Source organism: Thunnus albacares, chromosome 14 (assembly GCF_914725855.1).
Source record: "Thunnus albacares chromosome 14, fThuAlb1.1, whole genome shotgun sequence".
Lineage (NCBI taxonomy): Eukaryota > Metazoa > Chordata > Actinopteri > Scombriformes > Scombridae > Thunnus > Thunnus albacares.
In genome coordinates this window covers 5,856,517-5,874,887 of record NC_058119.1, presented here as the reverse complement: position 1 = coordinate 5,874,887, position 18,371 = coordinate 5,856,517, and the positions used below count along the sequence as shown (strand labels likewise).

The 18,371-nt window shown below is 40.7% G+C and overlaps 1 protein-coding gene across 3 annotated transcripts in view; it reads left to right on the top strand.

The window, feature by feature from the left end:
- LOC122996828 (serine/threonine-protein kinase 32C-like) overlaps positions 1–18,371 on the top strand; it is a 75,833-nt gene that overhangs the window by 34,958 nt on the left and 22,504 nt on the right. For all 3 annotated transcript variants that reach the window (XR_006407086.1, XM_044372562.1, XM_044372563.1), the window contains one exon: positions 12,585–12,736. Coding sequence is in view for 2 of the 3 variants with exons in the window: in XM_044372562.1 (XP_044228497.1) it covers positions 12,585–12,736 (152 nt within the window). In the remaining variant the exon portion in view is untranslated. The remainder of the gene's footprint in view (positions 1–12,584; positions 12,737–18,371) is intronic.

Below are 18,371 nucleotides of genomic sequence, written 5' to 3'. Positions count from 1 at the left end.
TATTTTATTGACAAAACAATGAATTGAAAAAATTATTCACAGATTGGCAGGGCTTGCAGATTGCAGCCCTGGTCACAGCATTCTCTTGACTCATGTTACCTTACATAGAAAAAAAATATCCCACTTTGGTCAATGCAGTTAGTTCGTACTGGTATCTGATCTGTACTCAGTATTTATTGGCTGATACCCTGAGTTGTTTTTGTTTTGGTCTTTAAAATGTGTGACAATGGTGAAAAATGACAGTTTCTCACAAAAGAAGTCTAACATGACATGTTTGAATGTCTTGTTATGTCTGACCCACAGTCCAAAACCCAAAGATGCTCAGCTGTCATAGAAGAAGAATGAAAAAACAACAATACTCCAAACTCCAAGCTGGAGCAGAGAATGTTTGGCATTGGCCGGTTATTTTTTCAACCAATCAGTATTGGGAGAGAAAAGTCGGATTGGTGTGTCCCTACCATATATATTTATTGTTGTTTAGTTCAAACAAGGAGTCATTGCTCAGACTGTTCTGGCTCTTCCCTTGCTGACAACAAGTCCCTGTGTAATTTTCAGTGATTTCCAGAGGACACCACTTCAAAGATTGAAGTTCACTCAGGCTGTCAGAGGAATGTGTGTGTTTGTGTATACAGAGTGTGTGTATGAAGTTCTCATGTGTGTCAGCATACAATGTGATGTTGTAATGTATTTGAGTTGATTCTCAAATGGAGAGAACACCTCCCTTTTTACTTTTATACTACAGAGCTTCACTTTGCCCAAGTCAGTCTCAAGAGAAGTCTGATCCATGACTGTGCTTATTAATGGTCATGCCTGCCGTAATAGTGCATCCTGGAGCTGTGCAAATGGATGGCCAAGTTCAGTAAACACTTTCATTTCCTGCAGGCTGACAGCAGCAGCTGTGGAGCAGAAGACATCCAGTGGAATGAACCAAATGAAACAGCAAAGTATTCCTTCTTCTCCCTGGATGACATGTTCATCAGACCCTGAAAGTGCGTTTGCCCCGCTTGCCTCTCCCAAAGCACTCTTGCCCAATTGCAATGTTGGCAAGAGTGTTTATGTGTGTGTGCGAGCGAGTGTGCGTGCCTGCATGTTTTCAGCTTATCTTGTCCTTACACAACTCTTTTCCAATCACTGCTCGCAGACGATGAGGAAGATGATGTTGAACCCATTGTCCCAGCAACGAACAAAAGCTGAAACCTAATCTGAAGCCATTTTCTCATATGAACTCTGGACAATGTCTGGACCTTGGTAGAGCGTGCAGAAGGCAGGGCATGACGCAAAAAGTACACTGCAGTTGTGATTCTGTGTTTTTAAGTTTTTCACCCGGAATAAAACGGCTTTTATTTTACAAGAAATCACAGGAAGTCCTCTCTCCCATTAGCACTAGCTTCACAGCGGAGCGTTCAGGCCCAGTCAAAACAATGCAGCTTAGCTGGCCTGCTGCATTTATCCAGCACCAGCCGCATGATAGAAACGTCATCAACACGCCCACTCACTCACTGTGAATTCTACAGAAAACGACCTGCTGTCACACATGGACTCAGTCGGACATTACACAGACTTTGTACTAGGGAGCTGGCAGGGTAAAGTCCGTTTAATGTCCGGTCCGACTGATTCGGACATTTGCGTTCACACATCACAGCTCCTTCAGGTAATGTTCGGATAACTTGGTTGCAGTGCATGTGTGAAAGGGGATTGAGAGAATGATGGATGTCAGCACTTAATGTATAGTACATTTCCGCTGAACTTAAGAGGAGAGACACAAGCTGGTCTCTCCCCCTCCCTCCCCTCTGGTTTTCTATCTGTTCGTGTTTCACCATGTGTCTCAGTCAGAGGCTTCTGGCCGACTTGGCACTTACCTGACCTAGAAAACAGAAAATCTGCAGCTTCCTGGCTAAGTCCACTAAATTTAACACCCTACCCTTTTCTCTTCTCTGCAAGCCTTGTTGTCCCAGGAGCTTTAGACCTTCTGACAACAATTGATAGGACTGCTAACTATAGCAGAACAGTGGAGGGAGCGAGGAGGAAGAAGAAGGCGGATTGTAAAGGTAAACAACACGCGGCCAACCCTGGGATTTAACAGTGACGCCTCGCTTTGAAGCGCGACATGAAAGAGCTTTTTTTTGTGGCTGAGTGATTTGTTCTGCTAATAAGCATTTAATAAGTGCACGTGTTCAAGGAGTGCATAGCATTGAGATTAACCAGAGGGAGGTCTGGGTAGATGGAGAAGAGCTGGATGCTGAGGCAGAGGTCTGGGGTGCAGCAGATCACTTGTTTTGAACTTATAAAAAATTTAGAGCAGCAGACTGGGAATTTGGGCTTTATTTTTATTTACTGAGATTCACCTACAGACCCGGCACGCAAGGACAGAGAGAGAGAGACTTCAGGTCAGCCTACCCTGTAGGACCATGATTCCCAGAGATATGATATCCACATAGTACCTGATAATGCATGAAGGTGGCCGAGTGGTAAGAGAGTCCGTCCCAGGACCTTGTGTCAACCTTTTAGTCTCACAGTCATTGTCTAATTGTGACCAATGAAGTTGTGGTACTGTAAATACACAGGTGCATAATCTATGACTTTGGAATGAGGATTGTTTTAAGGCAGACAATCACTGCACCAATTTTACATGTAACAAAAATGAGCGAAATGCAATGCAAAAGGTGACAAAGTGCAATGCTAACAAACTTAGTGAATAAATGATGAGGTACATGAAGCATATGTTATGGCCTCCACAATCACCAGATCTAAACCCAATTGAACAGCTATGGGAGATTTTGGGCTGGTTGATCTAGCTCTACTCTACTCTGTATATCAGTAGACAACTACTTATAATTTTGTTTACATTGAATTAATTAAATGAATGAGACTAATTGTACCTTATGAGTGTGACTAAGTTGTACCTTATGTTACATTAAAAGTATCCTGCTGTTTAAGATGGAAAGACTGCAACTCTCAAAACAACAAAACAACTGAAACAATTTCATCTGGAGTGGATGTGCCCTCTCCTCACTTGATGTCGCGTATGCAGATGTGATGCTACCTCTGTGTATCAGCTCATTTAGTGTAGTGCAACTGATCTGCAACACTATCACATTTACCTTGAAAATTGGAATTTCTTCATCTTAGTGAGCACATTGTTCTCTTGAATTTCAGTTTCATTTATTGCAGATGATTTGCATTTTGCTCTGTCAGTTACAAGAAAAAAATAACAATAAATGGTAACACTTAAAAATGGTTCTTGCATATTTCTGCCTTATTATTTGTTTTCAGTTTAACTTGTTAGAAATATTGCAAGCACATGGAACCAGTATTGTATTCACTCATGAGTTGATTTTGGATATGGCTGAAGGCACTTTCAGAAAATATTTACACTCAAGAAAACTTTGAGATAGTAAAACATGAGTTATGCCAACATGAGAACCAAACAGCTAAGAGGCAGGTAAGCTAATCAGATAAGCTTGGTTTTCACTAAGCTTCAATGCAACTTTATCATTAAAGATATCATGATAATACAACAATCCAAAACCATACAAACTGTACTCTGGTGTAGCAATAATTTAATAATGTCACCCAGCTCTGTTATTACATGACAGAAATCATCTTGTAATGCTTCTAAAATCACCATGAGCCCCCAAGGGTCCTGGTGCCAAGGTTTACAACCACAGCCGTTAGCTTGAATCGCTACTCTGCATCATATCAAAGTGTCCTTGAGCAAGATGCTGCACTCTGATCTGTTAGCTCATTGTTCAGCCTAACTGTGAGATAAATGGCTGGAATATATGTTGTAAAAGCCACGAGTGAGGTCGTAGTATTAGGATTTAATACCTTTGCCATGATGGATGAAACACATTATTAAAGGATAGTAATGAACTTCCTGGTTTCCTATTTTGAGCATAGTTCGAGGCCGTTGCCTGTAGGTCTGTCAGTCTTAGTGCTCCAGTCTTCTTTCATAACTCTGGCAGCATAATACTCAATTGTCAGGGATCCCTCAGTTAATAAAAGTGGTATTTAAGGGGCTGTTCATCTTGAACTTGGATTTTTAATATTAGAACTATTTTTGTTTTAGGACTACTGGCGCCCCAAGACCAAATGAAGTTTTAATGAAATTGAATGAGAAAGCATCTATGGGGTTTAATTAAGTTAGGCAAAGGAATTACCTGCATGTCCTAATGGTCTGGTGTTTTGAAAGTGGTATTCTTTAACACACCACATTTCCCCCACAACATAAAATATGATTCTTTCTAGTCAAGAAGATGATTTTTTTTTTAATTTAAAGGGTGAGTCCTCTAATGCCCTGTGGGTTCTTAATCCAATAACCTCCCAAATTAACATCATCCATCCATCTAGCAACGGGGTAAAAAGGCTGAAGTCAGAGCTGGATGGAGCATCTCGGTGAAATATATAATTAGTCTCATGATCTGCAGTAGATGGGTCACACTGAGTCTCAGAGGGATTTTTCAAGAATATTCAGGAAGAAGAAACATGTTTTTGTTTGAGATCTTAGATTGAATTATATATTTATGTTGGTTTCATAAACGTTTCAGATTTCTGACACTGTAATAAAGCCCATATACTGTATCACCACCCCCCCCTTTTTGCAACAATTAAGCATCAATTACAGCATCTTTGAATAATCTTTACTCTGTCAGTAGGCTGTATGCAGTCTGCATGGTTTGTTGTGCAGTCTCTGATGGTCCGTTGAATATACTGAATTATTAATGAGTCACTGTTGCTTTTTTTTTTTTTTAATGGGTTTCTGTTGCTTTTAAACGCGAGTTTACAAGTAGCTGTTCCCATTACAAGGCATGGAGGACCCACTATTGTTATTCTGTAATTGCTGCTCGTATTGCCTCATTAAGGATCCTCAAAAGTTTTCAGAAAATGTAGGTATATAACTGTTGTGGTTTTATTTAGAATTGTGGCAGTTTTAACATGTTGTTCAATAGCAGGAACGTGTTTCTCTGCCTGCCAGGTGCCCCTGGCTGACTCTGTGGAGATTAACTCCAGGAAACAGCCCGCTGAGCTCCTCGTTATTAGTGCTGTTCTCCTTTCTTAGCACTGATTAAATAATGATTGTGCTGCAGAAAAACAAAGTTAGTTTCATGCTCCAGAGCTCAAAACTATTAAAACTGAGCAACGGAGCTGTTGTGATGCAAAGGAGGATTTCTTTGGGCGCCTGCCTTTGAGGATACTGATGAGACAGACAGGTGCTCCCATCTGTAGCGTTCCCTCACGTGCCTTGTCCTTGGCTTTGAATTCCTCCACATCAAGTGACTCCACATTTCTTAAACTGTCCAGAGAGAAATCGATGGGTCTAGCCTTTATGTTTACTCCGTTTGTGTATGCGTGTGTGTGTGTATGTGTGTGTGTGTGTGTCTGACTACCTCTAAAAAGCTCTCTTTAGGGGAGATAAACAGGTGCTATGTGCAGCTGGTGGTCAGAGATTACAGCCAACGTTTTGACAGCATCTCACCTCGGGCCAGTGCTGTCGTCCCTCCCACTGCTTGGAGACAAATCTGGAATCTGGAGCCAAGTATAAACCCTGGACACAGCCCATATGAATGGCCTGTTTTCCCCTTCAATTGTATTTGCTCATTAACCACAACACCATTCAAGTTCCCTGTATGGGAGTGCTGAATGCATTGTCACCTAAACCATAACAGCAAGTTTTATTCGCATGCTGTATGTAAATACAGCCGGTCAAAACACATTCACTGTTCCTCCTCCTCAAACGAGGTCCCTACCCCTCCCCATACATTACTGTTTTCAAAAGGTCATGGTAAGCAAGTGAATGCAAGTGAAAGCACCTTTAAATGTCTGTAGATATTCTATGTTTTTCTCATTGTCAACAAATCCCCTGAAAAGACTAAAAACAGCAATGAATTGCTCCTTTTAACAAGTATTGTCTGTATCCTAAGCCTGACAGAGCTTATTCCTCTGTGCCATGGAGCTCCATTATTGTCCAAAAACTATTGAAAGCACATCAGTGAGCCACACTGTTGCAATGGATGACATATTCCTTCATTACAAACATGAGCACTGCAGTTCATTTTGAGTTAATCCCAAATATTCTCTCCTGACGCTGTGAAATTCTCACTACTGAGACAAATCAGTGCCTGACCTCACACTCCCCCAAAAAACTACAGTTCCCAGCAGTTTTAAGACATTATTTAGCTTTTTTTTAATTGAAAATATATATTTGTGAATATTTATTAATTTACATCTTCATTAGGAACCAGTGGGCTTGGATAGTGAAGTTCCATACACAGGTTAGCATAGTTGTTTTTACATGGCTAAAATAAAGAATATTGTCTGCCTTTTCCTTTTCCTTTAAGTTGTCCAGTGGACAGCACAATGAGTTCCCTTTGTTGGAAACTGGTGCTGGCTTGAGGTAAGGAAATGAAGAGCCTGGTCTGGTGAATGTGCCAAATTATTAGCCAGCTCTTCCTCCAGATGCAGCACATGGCGTCAGCCAGCCAGTGGAGAGATTTGGCACCGCTCTCGGGACTCGCCCCTAGCTTCCACCCTGCCTCTTCGAAAACAGAGTGACCTTTATTACTGACAAATAATTCAAAAAGAATCTGAATAACAGGTGCTCCTAAATTAGAATTTAACAATGAAAACCTAGCCAGCAGTGTAATAAACGGTTGGCTCATGCTGACCATTAGCATTTTGGCAATAGTGTTACAGAATTAATTAGGGACACTTTAGTGTCTATTACTGCTCAGAGAGAATTGGTCTCAGAAGCTATCACTCTGTCGTTGCCTCAGTTCTGAAACTGTACGTCACAGGGATCGCCAGAATCTTCCTTCTCAACTGATTTCAATCAGGTGAAAATATCTCCATTCATATGCAAATAGATTGCAAAACATTCAGTCTGACACCTCTCGCCTCAAAATTGTTACTTTTTTCTGCTCCATACTAAACTGGTCTAATGCATTGAATTGCTAATATGCTCTATGAATATATGAATAAATCCTTTTTAAAAGTCATCATTTCACTCCGCTGACCGGCTCCTGAGGATTCCAGATAAGACGGGGATACTCTGAGATGACTGACAGTGTGATATCTGATTGGTTGAGAAACGCTGGGTTTTACATTTTACACAGCTGCCCACAATTAATAAAGAGGATCTAAAAATAGCTGTACTGTATGTGATGCCATATCCTGTGCTCATAAGAAATAACAACATAACACAGAATAATATGGTCAGCAACACAGAGAGACACCTGATCAGGAAAACATGAATCCATTCCAAATTAATGTTTAAAGACAATGAAAACTTTAACTTACAGAGATGAATTTCACTAAGGAACATTTGACCAGGGACAAGTAGCTTAATTCAAAACAGAACAACTTGATATTTGATACTGATTCACCTGCTGGTTGCTGGTTTGAAATCAGCTTTGAAAAAGGGGCCTCAAGTATTTCTCTCTCTGCCTGTCAGCTCTTAAGTACTGCAAGCAATGCGCAACAATGCCTCATCTATAAAACTATATTTTTCTTGTGTAACCCCAGTCACATTTAGCCTTTTATAGTGCAAAGCAACAATGAGCTCCAAGATATCTAATACAAAATGATTAAGTCAGTAATACACAGTGACCCTACTTGGGCAGGAATACCTCAAAGGAAATTTAAAAGACACTTCACAGGGGTTCAAGCCCTTATGTGATGCACTCTGCACCAACTAACTGATTAATGAGAACCAGTTTAAAGCTCATAGTTTCAGGCAAGTATGTAATAACTGCTGAGCAAATCACCTACATAAAGGTAAAGAATTAACATAATGTTCATTTACAAACATAGAAGAAAAAGAGATGTAGATTTTCTTCTCAATTTAATCTTCAAAAGAAATGAATGCTGACAGTAAAGATGATGACATCATTGCTCATTGAAAGGGAGCTTGGTGGGCTTTCTTGCAATATTAATCACAAGAATAGCAGCAGCAGAATAGCAGGGGTAATAGCAATAATAAGTGTAATAGTTATTTCATATTTGGTCCAGAGAGGCAAAAAGGGCAAAGGGGCAGAAGCTTGTGCCACTACGCTCCCATTTAGTGCACACCCCTGCATTTGAATGAAGCCTAATGAAAAATTCAAAGAATAAAAAAAATGGAAGCTGAAAGATGATGCCTTATGAATCATGCTTAAAACTGAGAACATGCATATGCATTTTACATTATTATTAACATTTTCTAAATTATGCTGTATGATTTTAGATTAATTTCTTACTTTATGCTCAGTAATGGTTTCCATTCATTTCATCTTGCTGTGACTTGAAGCTTACTTGAAATGGATAATCCACCAGTGAACATTCATTACAAAGTTGCATTATGGTCACATATTTATGGGGTTGTGAGCAGGACCATTTTTTAAAAACACTCTCCTCCGTGGTGCTTCCAACTTACCAGATTACATCTCTGAGAAAATAGTGTTCTGTACCAATAATAAGAAATAAATGGCATATCCACTGAGTGATGTACTACACATGCAGCCATCATTTTCCAGATAAGATGTTGGTTTTCATCGGTCACTCACAGGCCTCATACTACACAGAAAATGTACTTTCTGGTTAGTTATGTAACCTTTGGAAGGCTTTACCCAAGAATGTTACTGCTTATGCTCTCAACAGTGCCTTAAAGAGATTATCCAAAATGTGTCCTGAGCCAGTGAAATGTCAGTGTCTCTAAAAATTGACTGGGGTTCCAGTTCCCTCATGATGCTGACTTGGAAAATTGCTTGAACATAAATAGGTTAAGGTGCATGTGGAAGAAGCCCTATTTGTTTTAACAATGAAAGAAGGATGGGGATGAGTAAAGGACCTTTTGGATTCTTGTTTGCGAGATTTAAGGGACTTTATTTAGACTACCTTCTAGCACAGTGCAGATGGTACAGACTGGCCTCGCTGAGAGCAAAGAGAAACTGGGTCTGTGTTGAGCTCAACGAGGGAGCTGGGATAAGGGAGGGCCTGGAGCTGCATGTTATCATGCTGAGGGCTAAAAAAGAAAGTCTAAAAAGGAAGTAGGGGGTATGGTTGAACTGGTGGGGAGTCTTGAAATCTAATGGGAGTTTTTGTAATTTAATTACACTAAAAAATGTTTGTGTTGAACATGTAAGTGTAACTTTTTCCCCATAATCATATATTTCTTTATAGGGATAAGGATAGTCAGTATCAGTATTTCAACCATGAGACACTAAAAGTCTACAGTGACAGATAGTGACAATAATATTGATAACAATACCTACACAGGTTTATTGATATTTATCTGAAATCTGATCAAAATATTACATGAGAATCAATTGTTCAATCATAGCTTAGCAACTGTAAATGCACAAAAGCAAAAGTGTCAGAATGGATTGTACGTGTGAGCTGCAATCGTTAGCATGTCCAGCTAACTAGGTTACCACCTCCAGCAGTAGCTCCAAGTCCAAGCAGCACTAACTACATCAGTTTGTGGGGTTACAGGTAAAAAAAAGCTGTTTTTATGACAAGCACATCCAATGTGTAGTATTTCCCTGTGTGGAAGCAGGTCATGGATGCTATCAGAGTTCAAGGTAATGTTAGCGCCATTTGAGACGTCAGAAATGGTGCTGAAGTTCGTTATTGACAGAGTGCTATTATTATTATTATTATTATTGCTATTATTGACAAGTTCACAAATGGGGCTAAGGGTAACATTAACCATTCTATCCTGCTCTTTACTGGTTTTGAGGTAACTCAGAAGCCTCAGCTAATGTTACATGAGATGGAGTTACATTTGCCAAACATTAGTTCATCCTCATCCTCAAATCCTTTTCTGTTGTTATGTTAGAAAGGTCAGGCGGTGACAGCGTTTTCAACCAACTCTGCCAGCTTAATTAACATGTACCGAAATCTACCAGTGACAGTTGTCATCTCAATCAGCAAAATCAACAGTCGTCGGCTAGACACGAGGAGCCTGCTTTGTCTACCTCTGTCTGAAATCAACAACCCATTCTTTCAAAAATTACTAAGAATTTGGAGAAGACCTGACAGTGTTATCATTGTAAATTGCATATCTGCTGAGCATGAACAGGGACAGACATAGCAACAGTAACCAAGGGAGGCAGGATTTAGCAAACAGTCAGTGTAGGCTGCTGATAGACTTTCTCTTCCTCAGTATAATCTGACACTTAATGAATGAGGAGGAACAGGTCTGATGAATTTCAGCTGTGATGAGCTAATGAACGTGAAAGAAGTAGGGAAAATCTGAGCTCGGAGATCCAGACGGAGCAAACAGGAGAGACAGCCGAGTCAGACCTGGCACTCGTTTGAGATCTGTGCTTGAGGGGAAACCATGAGCATAATTAAATAGATGGTGTTTTACACAGCCACAGATTTCCCTCTGTCACCATATAGATAATGTCCATTTTAACACCTCATTAGGTTTGGTGTTCAGTCTTCAAATCTTTTTTTCCCCATTCAGTCAAGTGAAAAATATCTTCCAGTGGCATGGGAAAATCTGTTACAGAAGTTTTTCTCTATATCTTTAGTATTTGTCTACAGTTCAGAGGTAACTTGAATATGTCTGACAACTGTTTTTGGAAGCAACTCATTTCAAGATGGTATCACCATATTTATGAGCAACGTTGAACTATGCCTCTGCATCTATCTGCACTGCAAACAAGGGAGGTATACATTCCCCGTTGGGATTTTTTTTTTCTCTCTTTTGTAAGACTTAAAGACTGAACAAATGCTTAAAGTGATTGAAGCTGAGATGAATGTTTTTTGCAGTCTGTTTTCTTTGCTGGCATCTGGGCCAGAATGCTGTGCAACAGCCATCTGTCTGGCTCACAGTGTAATGAGTAGACCTGTGCCTTAGTGGACAATTCAATCCAGCTAAGGCCTTCTGACTATAACAGGAACAACAGGGGGCTGTTTAGCTTTTAAAGCTTCACAGGATGGTCAAGTGCTGCAATAGGGCCGTTGTGAGACCCCTTTTTTTCTAGGGCCAAAACAGCTGCTTAGCTTTTGTTCCTGAAGCACTTTGACAGTGAATTACAGTGAGTTTTCTGTCTTTTTACACGGATTTCATACTCATTATGATCACATGCACACAAGAAACCAGGTTATTGAGAGAAATCAAGTTAAGGAAGGAGATCAGGGAGGGTGTTTACACGCAGGTGGTTGGTAATCAGATTTCAACCCCGACCCCCTATCTAAGCTTTGAAGCAAGGCTGGCATATTTTAAGTGCATTACCGGGATGAGTAATATTTCCTGCTGCCAAAGTGATGCCTTTCCCATCTCAAGTCTTTGTCATGCACATGCACTCTTATAAAAACCCAGATAAACATATACATGACCCAGAAATCAGCTGTCTTTATCAGAAATCTAGCTGAGTTCACCAGATTTGTCTTAATTCTTTCTTTCCCTGATTAAAGACACGAGAGTTCTTGTTTACACGATATTAGAGAAATCCTGTTAAAGAAATAAAGGCTAAGATTTTTTGTGCATCCTTTTAGTCAATTTGCAATTGAAGCTCATGTAAATGTGTGTTTTCCTTCTGGCCCACTTAAGCATTTTACTGACAATGGCGAGGATTGGTGGCATCCCCGCTCAACACTCGCATATTACCACCCTTTGAAGGCTGCTGTAAAACCACATTAAAGGATAGGTTCAGATTTTCTCTAAATGTGTCTAAATGCATTCATATGTGTGTTGTGTGTTAAGAGACTTATTTGCTGCTTATTTGCTATTGAGGCAGTGTGAACAAGGGAATTATTACAGTGACCAGTAACTCATACATATAGTACATAGTGTGCATATAGCATGTAAGCCTTGTATCAAGATAGATGGGAATCAAATTCAAACCTATCCTGTAACTATCTTCACTTCAGCTCACCGTCCATTAATTAAACAATGAACAATGAGTATCTGAATGAGTGAAGATAAACAAGCAGCCTCAGGAGTTTAATTCCTTGTTTGTCTGCCAGGCAGGGTTTCCAGCAGGTCCATGATCTGTTTAATGACTGCGGTTTGAGAGTAATGTTACTGTAATGACTCTGACCTCCCCGTCCTACTCCTGACCTTCCGCAGCCACTTCCTGGCAAAAAAACCACAAAAAACTCGTACGAAATAAATAAATAAACGAACGAATAATGAGGTGATTTGTTTGGAAGTGGTTTCTGCCACAAACTTCTGTGTTTGAAAATGACGTTCATTAGAGTCGCTCAGCGTGTCGGCACTTTATGCATCGGTATACGGGTATCCATCCCAGCGACTGCATTAATCAACAGCTGAAAGATGCTGTGGGCTATTTTGAAAACATATTTGATTTGCATAACAGCAAGGCCGCATTTGTGGAGCTGAAACTTGGCTTAGTCACCTTAGCTTAGTTTTTACCCTGCCAAGATATTTCTACAATTAGATCTGAATGTGTGTGTTCATGAAGCATGTTAATTTACTTTATAAATTCACATGCACATTTTATATACAAACTGTCTATATACATATTTATCTCATGCTAATGTGCTTACATTTATTGATTTGTTTCTTCTGATTTTACTCCCATTTCTCTCTCTCTCCCTTCTCTCTTTTCTCTCTCTATCCTTGCTCGCTGCAGGTATGCATTGTGCAAAAGAGGGACACGGAGAAGATGTACGCCATGAAGTACATGAACAAACAGCAGTGCATAGAGAGAGATGAGGTCCGAAACGTCTTTAGAGAGCTTGAGATCCTACAGGAAATTGAACATGTTTTTTTAGTAAATCTCTGGTGACTATCTTATGTTTTTACACTTTCAATGTGGTCTGCTCTGCCTGTGTCGGTCGCCTGATTTGTCTGTTTTGTGCATTTCGTATATTTACCCAAAAGAGATTCTCATTTGAGAAGTGCATGCATCACTCTCAACCTTAAAATAGATGTCCTCTTAGTGAATATTATGTTCCTTGTGTTGCATGCACTTTATTTTCTACATTTGGCGCTGAGTGGAGGAAAAAGAAAGTTTCGTTAGTTTCATTAAGGCTCAAAGCAGAATTTTCTCAAATATAAACTTATGAAACAATTTACACAAGAGATATTTTGGGATTTTGACTCTGAGCCCATGAAGCACACATTTGATAATTACTGTGGTTTGAAATGACCTTACTCTTCCCTGGAGTCTGATATGTGGGTGAATGGAGGCTGCTTTCATTATTCAACGCTCATCTCCGAGCGGGACACATTTCTAAATGTAATTGGGGACCTGGCACGGCATTCACGGCATATTACACAAAGCACTTTACTCCTCTGCAATTGGTAGAATGATATCACACGTGCCTATCTTATCTGAGCAATCACCGCCAGAATATTTTGTTTTTCACTCATACCATAATGGATTGTGTAGTTAGATAAACCAAGAAAAGTTGTGTCCTGGGCCCGTTCCCTCACCAAGTTGTGAATGATTTAAGTTTAATCTACAGGATATTTTTGCCTGCTAGAGAAGCCACTCTACTAGAACAAACCGAAGGCATTTTAATGAGCGTACAGTAGTATGCCTGTGTATTTTTTATAGTATAATTCCCTGCAGGAGTGTATTGCTGCCAAAGCCTTCTGTGTTCTAGTTTTCCATGTGCTGTGCTGCTCTGCTCTCTCCTGCTCTGCATCCAGCACTATTTCAAATGCCCATTAGCGACAAAGACGCTAAACTGTATCTTTTCAGCTATGTGGGAATGAGAAGTTTCGCACTTCACACCTCTTTTCTCTGCTTTCTAAGTAGGCTGCACAGAAATGCTCCAAAAATGGCCTGTCAATCTCACAGGAAGAACATACTGTGGAAAACATGAGCTCAGCCAGCTTCCCTCATACCAAAGTTGTAATGTCCCATACTCAGCAGTTGGTCTTACTCTAGATGTGATCCACATACTTTTTCATGGAACTATTACCTTTGGACTTTGTAATTTTGAGGCTCATTGACATCTATAGACATTTATTTTTATACTGAAATTGACAAAGAAACTATATGTAATGAAGATTCAATAAGGTCAGTATTGGCAAGGTAAGTGAGAGAATACGTTTTTATAATTTTGGTGAACTGACCCCTTTAAAGAAGATGCCTTTGTTTGCACCCCGTCTGTATCTATAAATAAAAGCTTAATGGTGCAAATGCTTGAATAACAATGTATCCTAATGGGTCCCCAAGAGTTGAAAGTTTTTGGTGCAGTTATCATTGAGGAATTTAATGGGTCTTTAGACAGCAGCTTTGTCTCTCATCTTGCTCAGAGCTTGCCTGCTTGTATTTGACTGGCCCTGTTGAAAAGCATACGGGAGCTGTCAAATCTACAAGACAAATAAAGCATCATAGTGAGGAGTGCACGAGGCAAAGGCACGTCGTCCTCACCAGGCTGTTTCCATTGCCATGAGACTGCGACAAGGGAGAGTTGGCTCATGAAGCCAGCTGTGTGATAGTGTCTGAATGCAGCTGTTACTATACGAGTCTGTTGACGTAGCATGCACAGACCCTGAACTTGGGCAGCTGTGTTGATGTGTTGAAATGTTAGCATCACCAGACGGGTCCTATGCAAAGCCACCAGAGAGAGGCAAAATATGTTTCAAGAATAACTTGTACTCTCATTGGGCCTCATTCACAAACAGTGTGTATGCACAAATCTGTGCTTAAAACTGTGTGTACGAAGGTTTTAAGCACAGGTCCAGGATTCATCAATATGTTCTTAACTGAATTAGTCTTACTCTGCAAATAAATTTAGAACTACCTTAGACCATGCGTACACACAAATTATAAACGTCCCACGGTATTCAAAAGCAATATAGTCAATATTTATTCAATGTAAACAGTATATTAAACCACAATTATTTAAAAAATAAACAGGTATAAATAAACAACATTTAAAGGTGTGAAACTGTTAATCATACATAATTTATTTTCTAATTATACAATTAATAGCTAGGATGTTGTAATCCATAAATCATTCCCACTTTTAGATGACAATAGCTCATATATCGGAATTTCCATATTGGAATGTGACAGCAATTAATTTCCCCATCAGATTTGATATATGCAGCTGATTACCCAGCAGCCTGTTCAGTGTCCTCACAGTCTGACAGTTCAGTAGTGGAACAGGGAGGGATGCTCTGCTTTCATTACTTTACAACCTGTTGTGGACTGAGACGAAACAATGCACACCTGGCGCAGCAGCAGGGATTTATTTAGATCAATTCCACAAATCTAAACATCAACCAATTTTTTCTTTTGTTACGGACATACTGCGTGGTAGTGGTGCAACAGGTATGTAGGATGTATACAGGATTCACAATCGGGCTCCAAACGGTTGTGCCAATGACATTTACATTTGGTTTACCAGCCAAATCTGCCTTTTCTGGCTTCTACTTCCTCTTTGCAATGACTGACAGCTCTCTCCACTGCAACAGAGCTTTCCTTATATAGAGTAATGGGGGCATGTATGATTATGTATGATAATCAATAGCGGACACGTACATGTCAATTTAGAATGATTCTGATTCACTGACATACACACAGCGGTATGAATAAAATTGACTGGTGCACGCGTGTCATGAATCTAACGGTAATTTTGCGTGTGCACTCATTTTGTGTGCAAAAATCTCTGCGTAAATATGACTGAATGAGACCCATTGTCTAAACCTACAGTCAGAAGCTGACCAAAAAACACACCATGGATTGGTTCCATCCACATCAAATGACTGGATTCACATTAGACTTTGCTAAGGATCATCTTCAGGGACTAAAAGCCCTCCTGTGTTGGAATTTCTCAGTGCACAAAACTGTATAATTCAAGGAAAGTTTTGATTTTTCTCCTCACACTGGACAGAGGAGAACACAGCAAGACATAAAGGAAATCAATTTATATCTGGAGTCTTTGGTAAGTTTGTTATTACTGCTCCAGTTTATGCAGACGTTTTGTGAGCATCTGTGTGTGACAGCATTGTTATGCGTTGCACCTGTACGCATTGCATAAACTGTCTGCTTCATTTAGCTGCTGCTTGAGACAGCATCTCAGCCAGGCAGGTAATGAGATAAGACTGATGAGAACTCTGCTTCATCTTCTCATCGTCTCCTTTACTGTATAACAACTAGCAGCCTAATTGGTTCACTGTGTGCGTATGCTGTTTAACCAATTCCCTGTAGATCAGACAGTTGCCAGTATCCATAGGCTTGTCAAACAGAGCATTACGATTTCTGGCGCTTGGCATTTGGGCACTTCGGTACATCATTAATGGATGTGCGATAGAGCAGCTGGGGAATTGGGGAACTGCCTATTCTCAAAAGCAAACAAAAAAGATGCAACTCACGAGAAACGCCAGCTTTGATCAAGCTTCATAGGAGTGTTTCTATTGATACGGTGCCAGGAGGGAGCCAAAGACTCAGTCAGGAGTCAGAGAGAATGTGGGAAAACACACCAAACAGCTGTCAGAGGAATTAATGATTCCTGCAATCACAGAGAGGGGGAGGAAGTAGAGAGGAGGAGTACACAAGACAGCGCAAAGAAAGTATTTGGCATTGATTTGCTTTGTCAAAAAACGAGACAAGCAGTCTAGGAGGATTTGTAAGGTTTTCCTCCATCTCTTACCTACACACACAGATGCACTTTCACTCTCGAAGCGGGTTTTGCTTTCATTGAGACATCCTGAATTCTGCTGTGCTTATGAACAGCTCTGTCCTTAGCTTCAGAGGAAATTCATTAGGAAGAAACCTTGTGAAAGCCCACATTGAATCCCATCAGCTGGGTGAAGGCTGCCTTAAGCTGGGCGGATGTCAAGTTTGCAGCCCACAGTAATTGCTGCGACCATTCCCTCGCTGCATAGATATGATGTGTAGGAGTCGAGGCTACGCTGAATGGATTACCTTGGAGGAGGAAAAATTGACTATCATCTGCTGCATATACCAAATCCACACAAATCCTTGTAAAGATTTGCGACACATGAGAAGACTTCTTCTTTCCCTCACATATGTTTGAAACCCCAAAGGGTCACTTCTCCCCATCCAGAAGCAGAGAGTAACCAGCATTAGGGTGTAGCAAAGAATTGGATCCCCTGGCCTACGGAGTATAGTACATCATTATAAAAGCAAGGTTTTGCCTTCAGCGTTACATCACAACACATCACTCTCAAACAGCATCACCCGTTCTCCCCAAGGGCCCAGACACGCAGCAGTGAATCATTACCAAATGGACGCTGCCACTACGCTGTTGAAAACTGAGTCAGAGAGCGGCGAGGGTAGCTAGGGTTGTCGCAGCGACTGTCGTCAAAGAGTCAGACCTTTAAACACAATCCCTGGAAGTCATCTTTAACGATTTTAAAGATTTTAAAACAAAAAATGGGTGAGTCATCTGGAAGAGCTGTGGATGGTTCCTCTTACTGTCCATCCCTTAACCACAGTCAGAAAGTGTGCAAGAAGAGTGGTGAGGATGGATGTGCTGTGTCCTGTTCAGCCTCCATTAGGAATATTGATTTCAGGCCTGGATGGAACAAGGCCGTGGGAGACTGTGGAACAAATTAGCCTCTACACCCCAAGTCATCAGTTATAACAAGCCTTGCGAGGGGGATTAGCCTTAAATCATCCTCATAAAAGACAAAATATGGGATCATTCCCAACAGCACAGGAGTCTGTTTCTCTAATATAGCATCCGCTGATTATAGCCTTGGACTTGCAGCCCTGAAGGACTTAAAACTTCTACTGAAACTGCCCTTAAAGAAGAACTTTTTGTGGGACACGGCTTTCAAATTGCACCTTGCGAAAGCAGGACAGTGGAGGTAGGTGGAGTGACTTAATGCGACTGGCTGAAGGCCACTGAGAGGAGAGGCAGTGCTCACTCACACCATTGTTGGAGGAATCCTCAGAGGAGAATGCCAGTGTCTTGTGATTGAGTCATGCAGCCAGTTCCAGCCAGCCCATCTCTATCATCAACTTTATATAGGCCATTGAAACTTTGCAGACCAACTATAGCCAAGAGAATCACAAGCTCTTGTTTTTCTCTGGCTTTTTCCTCAAAACTATCCTCTTCCTCTGTCCCTCTATTTCCCTCTCTCCTCCCTGCCTCCCCGGGCTCATTTGTCATTGTGGCCTGATTATTTCAGCCTGTTCCTTGTACTCCTTCCAGCCGGCTAACCTTCCTCTCTTAGTCGCTGTGACTGTTGCAGCTTAGTCCTGTCCTGGCCTTTCCACATGGCCTCCTCTTGGTTTTGGACAGTAACAGCTCTCCCCAAACCTCAGATTACTCCAAGGCATTCATTTGTACCCAGAGGTTTGACCCGCAATTCGTCTCTGCTCATTATGATGTACTACTCAATAAATTGTGTTCATTTTTCAATATGAGGAGCAGCAGAGGGCACATAAAATGAGATTGGTGGTAAAACATTATTTTGACGTATTCGA